Source organism: Mastigoproctus giganteus, chromosome 13 (assembly GCF_048544385.1).
Source record: "Mastigoproctus giganteus isolate SK-2022 chromosome 13, ASM4854438v1, whole genome shotgun sequence".
Taxonomy (NCBI): domain Eukaryota; kingdom Metazoa; phylum Arthropoda; class Arachnida; order Uropygi; family Thelyphonidae; genus Mastigoproctus; species Mastigoproctus giganteus.
In genome coordinates, this window is record NC_143587.1 from 170,192,140 (window position 1) to 170,202,506 (window position 10,367).

Genomic DNA, 10,367 nt, shown 5'->3' on the forward strand with positions numbered 1-10,367 from the left:
TTATGCTTGATTTACTTCAGCCAAATAATCGCCATCCTTTTTACAGCATCTATCAGAAAAATATCAAAATAATTATTTTTAAAATTATTTAAAAATAAAGGTAAATGTTGGTTCCTTCCATTTTAATTGATATTTTTTCTTTGGTGTCAAAAAACATGCCAAATTTAAAATGTATTTCAAAAATAATTCGGGAAACTGGAGGTAAATAATAGTTTAAAAAGTGTTATATACTCTTTACGTTTCAAAACAATTTATAAACAGAAGAATGTGAGTCCTCGCAGTTTTGAATAATAAAATTATCAAATGCATTTTTATAATTCTTAATAAATCCCATTTACTACTATTCTCCATTTACTTTGAATTATACAGAAATCAAAGTGTTCATTAAAATTAATATAAAAACGGCTATAAACCAATGTGAAGCTTAATTTTAATTAATATCCCAACACAATTCTTGTGAATAATGAAGAAATTTTGAAATTTCCATCTATCTTCATATCCTCGCATAATACACGGATATGATGATAGATTAAAATTTGCAGCTGTTATTAAAAAAAAAAAAAAAAAAAAAAATCATGTTCTTTAAAAAAAACATGTTAAATGCTCACCGAAAATAATTTATTAATCTTTATTGAATAAATTTTATTGAATAAATAGATTTTGGACTAAAGATGAATATGGCTAAAACAAAAGTAATGATGAACAAGTATGCCACGGAAAGGGAAATAATGATTGAAGGAGCAGTAATTGAAAAGGTGGAGTCATATACTTATCTGGGACAAGTTATTAGCTGTAATAATGATAAATGGCTGGAAGTCAAGAGAAGAATAAATTTTGGATGGATAGCATTCAGGAAAAAAAATAGTCACATACTGAAGAGCAATATCCCAGTTTGTCTGAAACGTAAAATAATGAACCAATGTATAATCCCCACCATGACTTATGGAAGTGAAACTTGGGCACTCACCAAAAGAATGGAAGAGAAGCTGAGAACTACACAGCGAAGAATGGAACGAATTATACTGGGAATCAGACTGTTAGATAAGAAGAGAAACACATGGATTAGGCAGCAAACTCAAGTAAAGGACATTCTTATCAAAACTAAAGAACTAAAATGGTCTTGGGCAGGACACATAGCTCGAAGACATGATTACAGATGGACTAAGAAAATAACAGAATGGTACCCAAGAGGAGCTAGAAGCAAACCTGGAAGACAAAGGCGGAGATGGATAGATGAAATTCATGAGTTTTTGAGTAGTAAATGGATGGCCAGTGCTCAAAACAGAAGGAACTGGAAAGTTGCTGGAGAGGCCTTCATCCTGCAGTGGATTGAAAATGGCTGATGATGCTGATGATGATGAATAAATTTATTCTTTAGTGATATAACTAAAGTTTTAATACACAATTTTAAAAGTTTTATAAATTAATAACAAATAAATTTAGATATCACAAAAGTGCATTCTGCTCAGAACCGTGCTCATCCACGGTACTGAGGAATAGAAGCAAGAAAATTTATTCTCCTTTTTCGTTCTATTTGGTTTGAACGATTAAGGTGGATAAAGGCTTAATTGCTATTTTTCATGTTTCGGGGAAGCAGCCCGCAAGGGATTTGCTTCCTTTAAATTAAATAAAGATTAGACTCTGCATTGAGCACTATATTGAGCACTATATCTCTTTGCTTCAATAACCCAGCGTTAGGCCAGGCACAGAATGTACACAACACTACGACTTTGACCCAAAATAATAGTAATGTCTTCTTTCCTGATACTAAATTATCATATTAGGGTTACCCGTAAATGATTAAATTAACTTGTATTCGTGTCTGTAAATTGTGTGCGTTCTCTGGCCGATTTGTCTGTTTTGCTGGACGAAAAAACCCCAGTTTCTGAGGGAAAAAAACCTTGCTACCTACGCCTGAGACCGACTAACTCAGCCACGGAATGAAACAAGCCCAATAAAGTTCCTCGCGTCATCGACGGGATTCGAACCCGGGCATTTTTCACCCGGTGTGGGGAGGACGGTGACGATATCACTGTGCTACCACGCAGACTTTCCTGATACTGATCCGTGTGTGTCCTATGGTCGGTTTGTCTATTGTGCTGGAAGAAACACCCGTGTTTCCGGGAGGAAAAACCATGCCACACCTCGCTGGAGGCCGACTAACTCTATCACCTAGTAAAAACAGCACAAAACCTCTTTCCATAAGGAAAGCATCACTCAGTTTCAGGTTCCAAAAGAAACTGAACCGAAGCTGTATTCACCGGATGTGAGATAGCAGATTCAATTTTCCACTGTGCTTCTCACGAGACGCCACTGCGTCAGTTAATGAATTCCTTACCTTGGTTATGATGATAGATAACTCCACACCATGACCCAGACTTCGACCAATATGGCAAATAGTCTCAGCTGTCGACATCTATATATAAAGGAAGTCTAAAATTGGACTCATTGTTGGTTAATCCTCTGTTTTCAACAATACTGGTCACTTGTTATAGGCGCATGCGTGTTTATTCTCTTTGTCAAAGAAAGCTAGCACTTTTGTTGCCGCAACAGAACGTATTTGCAGGATGTTGACTGAAAAGCTTCAAATGAGTGGGTAGCTAATGCCAGGGAAGGAATCTTAAATAACGTTAAGAGGTGTATCAGGGTAGATAACTGTACAAGAACACTAAGTCTTCGTTGTTTGTAGAGTAATGTCACAAGTGTCGTCTTTAAAATACGTGAATTCCAACTGCTGGTTAGGACAAGTAAAACTGACATAATTGGACTTACAGAAACGTGTTGCCTCCAGAAGTTAGATGATGAGTGTCACTACAGTATGAATAATGTACAGAGGAAGGACATGGCAGTTAGAAAGGGTCGTGATTATTATTAAAAGCAGCCTCAGCGCGACGAAAGATTTCCCGGATTCAGACATTTCGCATACTAATAGAGAATCTGTATGGCGTGAAATCGTTGGAAACAATTGTATAATGACAGTGGAAGGAATCTACAGGCCAGGTGATTGTGAAGATTATGACGAGCCTTTACATGCAAATGGACGAATAAATAAGCATCAGTCTTATTGTGGGTGATTTTAATTCGTCACTATGGGAGGGAAATGGGAGGGAAACTCCACATGGGGGATAAATATTTTAAATCAACTAGATGATTCATATTTGTATCAGCATGTCAGGGAAAGTACTAGGGAAAACAATACTCTCGAAATAATATGGCTGATAGTACAGAAACAGGTAGCAGGACGTGATCATGGGGTTCTGCGGTGGACATTGAAGAGAGAAGTATCAGAATTTAAAGACAAAAGAATGGATTATAATTTCGAAGATACTACCTGGCCTCTATAAAGTGGATAGATAACTCAGAGAGAGCGAATACAATTGAATAATGGTATACCTTTAAAACAATAACCACAAAAAAACCTTGAATGCTTATATACCATTAAACAATACTCCACGAGCAGGATTCCAGTTTGGATGAATAATGAAGTTGACAAATAATTTGAGCAGAAAAAAGAGGGACATGGAAACATTGCAGAGAGTATAGAAGACTCTAGCAGCTAGACATTGAACTGTAGCAGTGCCATAAAAAATATTTTGCTGGCAAAGAGGGGGATAAGGAATTTTTCACATAATATATATATATTACATAAGGGTCCAATCGGATCCTTATATAATGGATGTGGGATAGTAATAGATACTCCAAATGAAGTCGCAGTTTAACGCAACAGTTACTTTTTCCTCGATATTTCCAGAAGAAAAACGCTTAACGTCAATGAGAAATAGGAGGAGTGAAGTTGAAAATAAAAAATAATTAATGATGTTGAAATTTCAAGTTTATTTAAAGAAAAAAACATTAAAGCCTTCAGGCCAGTAAGTCTCCTGGGGTTGATGGTATTTACCCATTAATCTTAAGGGAGGCGGCAACTTAGTTTATTGAACCATTGAGGCTAATTATGGGGGCTTCACTGGACTTGGGAGTGATTCCTTTGGATTGGAAAAGTGCAAATGTATCTCCAAATCATAAGGGCGATTCTAAGAATGAAGTGTGAAATTACCACCTGCTTGTCTAATTTCAGTAGTAGAGAAAATCGTGGAGACAATGATAAAAGTTGAAATTCAGGATAATTTAGATGCAAATGGAATTTTGGAAGATACTCAGCTTGCTTTTGTAAAGGGAAAATCATGTGTAACTAATCTGGTTAGCTATTTTGACATTTTCACCCAAGCGCTGGATTTATGGAATAATTTCGACATTGTTTATTTTGATTTAAGCAAAGCATTTGACTGAGTCCCATATGAGCAGTTACTTTATAATCTGGTACAGGTTGGAATCACTGGAAAAATCCTTAGATGGATAGCTGTATCATTCCAGGGCAGGATGCAGAGGTTTATTCTAAATGGTTATTACTCAGATTGAGTTGATGTAAGAAGTGGGGTTCTCAAGGATCGCTATTAGGACCAGTGTTGTTTTCGATTTTCATAGATGGCATTGATGAAGGAATAGAGGGCTTAATGTCTAAATTTGAAGAAGATGTAAAGATTAGTAGACTTGATAATGATCACAGCCAAGCAGGGCTCCCAAAAGGTGACCTAGATAAACTCAGGGTTGATCCAAAAATAGCAGATATGCTTTAATCCAGGAAAGAGTAAGGAATTACATCTGGGGACCAAAAACCCAAAATAACTTATACACTTAGTGGAATTGACCTTGTGGAGGAAAAGGACTTGGGCGTTACGAAACGGTCAGACATAAAATTCTCCGACCATTGTAGACAGGTTGCAAGCACGGCTCATGGTGTCCTCTTGAAGATTTAATGAGAAATTGCTAGTAGAGATAAAGTCTTGATAATCCACAATCACGAAGAAGAAGGTCAAGAATGACATTCTAGTTACGGTTATTGGTGAGTTAGTCCCCAAAGTTTCATCTCATACTGACCTGGGTGTAACGAGGGATGAAGACTTAAATTTCAAGGAACACTTCCTGAAGGCAAAGAAGAAGACCTATGCTGCTTTCTGGGCTATCCGCCAGGAGCTCGCAGGCTGTCACAACACCAGACTGACTGGACAATACATTAATAGATGTCTCACACGATTTTGCGGTGGCTGAACCGTCTGGGAGGGAACCTCTTCACCCTCTCGAAATCCATTCTCCTAGTCAACCTAGGAATGACCTCCTGGAAGCTCATTGTCCTCAAAAAAAAATCTGTCAACGCTTACCAAGCTGCTAATTCTCCATATTGGTGCCCCGTAATTCGCAATAACAAGAGGAAGAAATAGAAGCCATCACCCACTTAGGATGAAGCTATCAAACTTGGGCTCCCTAAAAGGAATGTTCTTATGTAACACCACTGAACACTTCAACACCCCCTCCATTGATCCGGTAAAGCTTGAAGTCAAAACCTACAGAAGCCAAATTATAGACCAAATCTGGACTAATCACCAGGATTGCTATGAAAATTGAGCAGTTTTTATTAGAAATTTGATGATATGAACAATTAAATGCAATAAAATATTGAATGTAAATAAATCTGTAATGCTAGTTGCTGACAAAGAAGAGTTAAATATGTATTTAACTCTTCAATTATCATGATCTATGTTATTTTAAAGTGAATACAATTAAGCAAATGTATATATCTATTTAATAGTTATTATTACACAATAATTATATTGTAAAGATCTGAAAATTTGTACAAAAGTGTATAATGTATATTTTAAAATTTCTGTGCACCCTCCTAGCCCACTTGCTGTACAGGGGATGAACCTTGTGTTAATAAACTGATAGTAAGTAAGTAAATAATATAAAGCTATTGTTAGACCACACTTGGAATACGGCGTTCGGGTAGGGTGCTCGTACCTCAATAAAGATATTGTGCTTCTTGAAAGGATCCAAAGACGGGTAATTCGCATCATGAAATCGGCAAAAAGGCTTCCATATGAAGAAAGACTTCGAAATGTGGGTTATACAGCTTGGAAAGTAGGCACCTTAGGCAAGTCTTGATTGACGTGTTAAGACTCTAAAACGCAAAAATAAAATGAATGAGGACGAAAATTTCACGGTTATAATTGATTCTAGAACAAGGGGCCATTATTTCAAATTAAGTGGGGAGATGTTTAGAGTGGATTGTAGAGTTTTATTTTAGCCAGCGAGTTATAAATTGCTGGAAAAAGTTACAAACTTGGGTTGTAGAGGGAGACAGTTTGGAGTAATTGAAATGTCAGCTGGAGAATAACCTAAATTTGGGGAGTAACGCAGAGGTTGTATATTTTCTTTTCTTTTATTATTCTTTTTTTAATTGCCACTTATTATTATTTAATTTTAATTATTTTTTATAATATTGCAAAAATTCCAGTTGGATTACACTAAAAATTAAATTAGTTCGAAAAATTATGGTGTAATGAATCGCATTAAAATGTGATTTTGTAATGTGATTTTCTCACAGTGTAACACTAAAAATAAAACTAGTATTAATGTTACAAATATATGGTAGAGCAGTATCCTGTAGAACTTTAAAGAAACGGGAAAAAAATATGAATTTCTTCGCTCATTTTACGGGGATGTTTCCTAATCCGTTTCAGGGATAATAGTAGTAGTAGAGGCATATGATGGAAGAAAGCAAGTGTATGAGATTACACTTGCTTTCTTGTGAAAAAAAAAATCTCACCATTCCCTCCAAATGCCTGTCCAGTTCCTCCTTAAATTAATTCAACCTATGAACTTCCACAACGACAGATGGGAGTTTGTTCCAGCAATTAACCACCCGCTGGCTAAAGGCAAATTTCCGCACATCTGTTCTACATCTGTCCTAATATCCTGAAAGAGGCCTCTGAGGTCGGGAAAACTCATATCTAGAAAATAAACTCATACACCGACCATTGAACAAAATTTACTGTAACTAAAATTTTTACAAATAGTATAAAAACCAAATTATTTACAATAAACTAATAATTGTATATTGCGGAATACTAAAAACTGTAATAAAAGATCGTTTACCATAAAATAAGCTAAAATATAAAATTAAGAGCGCTAAAAACCTGGAGCTTTCGAGAGCGTCAGCTCTCTTCTTCAACAGTAATATGACTTTTTGCAACACCTCCTTAAATAGCAGGTTCACAGTACCTCCACACGTGGTATTTCTCCACGTGGTTCAATCGGCACATGGTCAGAACCGGAAGCGGAAATGTCTCGGGTACGTGGCAAATAAAATCGTTCATCCGAACTTAATACAATTGTTTCAAAAATAGGATGAATACGCATGCCTCTATCTCTATTCATGGTATTCTTACTGGATGAACCAATCCGTAAACCCTCGAGCCATTTACGCTCCCAGTATCCGTGTGCACGATCCAAAATAATAGCGTCCTCCGGGGAGATTTGATGCTGCTTCTCCCAAAAGTGTTCGGCCACGGCAGACTTACTGTAATCAACGGTTCTTATGGCATTTAAATGTTCCCCCAGATGATCCCTAAGCCGTCGTTTTGTTTCCCCCACATAACACTCCCCACAATCCAGGCATTCTATTCTATAAATAACTCCGCTACTGAGATCTTTTGGTATACGGTCTTTGACCTGAGACACAGCTGTGCACAGCCTCCGCCCAGGAAGCTGTACACAGCGTGTCTTATAACCCCGTAAAATTCTTGCCAGATGATCAGTAAGGCCCGGATAGTAGGGGATGTATGCGGTGGCTACCGGGACGAACGACTCCCTACGCTCAGACACCCCTCTACTATATCTATCCAGGATCCTCTGGGGGTATCCGCACTTTCTAACTTCTGCCGTGACACGATTAATTTCTTTCTCTTTATCCTCAGAAGTGGTACAGTGTGATCTTACTCTGTCAAATAAAGCTTTTACTGCACTATTCTTGTATTTTCCAGCTTGTGCTGAATTATAGTGGGTGTATTGACCTCTACACATGGGTTTTTTAAAAACTGACGTCTTAAGCCTAGAACCCACCCTAGAGACCAATACATCCAAAAACGACAAAGTACCGCCCGTTTCCACCTCTGAGGTAAATTGTATAAATTGGGAGAAGCTATTAAGCCAACAAACGGCATCATCCTCCCTCCCCTTCTGGACCAGGGCAAAGGTATCATCAACGTATCTTCTCCAATTCCTGATAGGAAACGAACACCCACTAAAAACCCTACTTTCCAACTCCTCCATGGCCAAGTTGGCCACGGTGGCACTAATGGGTGAACCCATGGCCGTTCCGCGAACCTGCTTATACATATTTCCTTGAAATAACATGGTAGTACTAGCTAGACATAATTCTATCCCGGTACAAATATCTTCCACACCGAACAGTGATCTATTACCAAGTGAGGTATCCCTGGTCAATGCCATTTTTACACAATATACTGCATGATTAATAGGAATACATGTAAATAAAGATACAACATCAAAAGAGATCATGCTCTCATCATCATTTATAGTCAAATTCCCCACAAAATTCACAAACTCTCTACTGTCCTTAACAACATACTCGGACTGCCCCACTATGGATGCAATTAATTTGGCAAAGTACCCTGATAGCGCATAGGAAGGACTCCCTATAAATGAAACTATAGGTCTCAAGGGTACTTCTGCCTTATGAATTTTTGGCAGTCCATAGAATCGCGGGAGTTGACTACCTGTAGTGTGTAATGACCAGTAACTCTCCTTGGAAATCTTCTCCATGTTCAACCAGGATTGTACCAATTTATTGACTCGCCGTTCCAGACCCACCAATGGGTTCCTCTGGATCACCTTATAAGTATTATTATATTGCAGAAGTTCCAATGCCTTCTTATTATAATCTTCTGTATTTAGGACCACCGTTGATCTCCCTTTGTCCGCTGGTAAAACAACTATTCCTTTGTCTCTTCTCAATTCTTCTAGTGCTCTCTTTTGACTAAGGCTGAGATTCGGGGATGCCTTCCTCACCTGACTCAACGCTGCAGCAGACTTCACACGGATTTCATTAGCTAAAGGCTCAGGAAACTTATTAATGGCCCGTTCAATACCCATTGCTATCTCCGCAATGGGGGGTTTCGAAGGAACCAGCGTGAACTTAGGGCCTAAACTAAGGACTGCCTCCTGCTCTTTCGTGAGTTGTCTATTACTCAAATTATGTATAAAATGGGTACTCCTATCATATCGCTGTACCACATTTTCACTCACCAACCTATTGAACTTCATAATTTGTCTTTGCCTATATGACTCTGCTACCCTAGCAACTTTACCCGAAACTAACCTTCTGATAAGAACCAAGTGTCTAGAAGAAACATTACTACCAATATTACCTAAATACATGCCAATTTGTCGTCTAGTAAATCTGAGATCTTCATACAGCTTACGAATCCAAACATTCATAATACTCTTTTGAAAACGCACAGTGGCCCGTACTAATCGAACATCCTGGAAAGGTAATTTAGCCCTAAATCCGTGCGGTACCAGCCCATGCGCTCTGCAACGGTACGCAAATCTTAAATGCTGTTGTTGTCTAGCTTCTTTTACACAATACTTCTGATACTGTCGGAGATGCTGCACAACTATATGGCCATAACTACTCACAATATCCTGAAAGGGGCCTCTGAGGTCCGGAAAACTCATATCTAGAAAATAAACTCATACACCGACCATTGAACAAAATTTACTGTAACTAAAATTTTACTAAATGCCATAAGAACTAAATGCCATAAGAACCGCTGATTACAGTAAGTCTGCGGTGGCCGAACACTTTTGGGAGAAGTAGCATCAAAACTCCCCGGAGGACGCTATTATTTTGGATCGTGCACACGGATACTGGGAGCGTAAATGGCTCGAGGGTTTACGGATTGGTTCATCCAGTAAGAATACCATGAATAGAGATAGAGGCATGCGTATTCATCCTATTTTTGAAACAATTGTATTAAGTTCGGATGAACGATTTTATTTGCCACGTACCCGAGACATTTCCGCTTCCGGTGCTGACCATGTGCCGATTGAACCACGTGGAGAAATACCACGTGTGGAGGTACTGTGAACCTGCTATTTAAGGAGGTGTTGCAGAAAGTCATATTACTGTTGAAGAAGAGAGCTAACGCTCTCGAAAGCTCCAGATTTTTAGCGCTCTTAATTTTATATTTTAGCTTATTTTATGGTAAACGATCTTTTATTACAGTTTTTAGTATTCCGCAATATACAATTATTAGTTTATTGTAAATAATTTGGTTTTTATACTATTTGTAAAAATTTTAGTTACAGTAAATTTTGTTCAATGGTCGGTGTATGAGTTTATTTTCTATATACATCTGTCCTTTCGTAATTTGAATTTATGCCGTCTTAGGTTCGTAATCTGAACAAGTGGAAGGATCCCATCAGAATTCAACGTGCTGAACCCATTC

At 37.8% G+C, this 10,367-nt stretch overlaps 1 protein-coding gene across 1 annotated transcript; it reads right to left on the reverse strand.

The window, feature by feature from the left end:
- Window positions 1–9,594, reverse strand: LOC150076603 (uncharacterized). The gene is made up of 2 exons (XM_090387389.1): window positions 8,714–9,594; window positions 1–49 (listed from the first exon to the last, which is right to left on the reverse strand). The coding sequence occupies exons 1-2, from the start codon at window positions 9,592–9,594 to the stop codon at window positions 1–3; spliced, it is 930 nt and encodes a 309-aa protein (XP_090243515.1).
- Window positions 9,595–10,367: the final 773 nt, after the last annotated feature.

What these genes read in the sequence shown, in the direction of transcription:
- LOC150076603 (XM_090387389.1), bottom strand. Translation starts at nt 9,594, where the DNA reads ATGAGTTTTCCGGACCTCAGAGGCCCCTTTCAGGATATTGTGAGTAGT. An exon ending in CCATTGGTGGGTCTGGAACG is followed by an intron (nt 50 to 8,713) that starts GCGAGTCAATAA and finishes TTTTTCTGATAG; the next exon opens with ATGCTGTAAAAAGGATGGCG.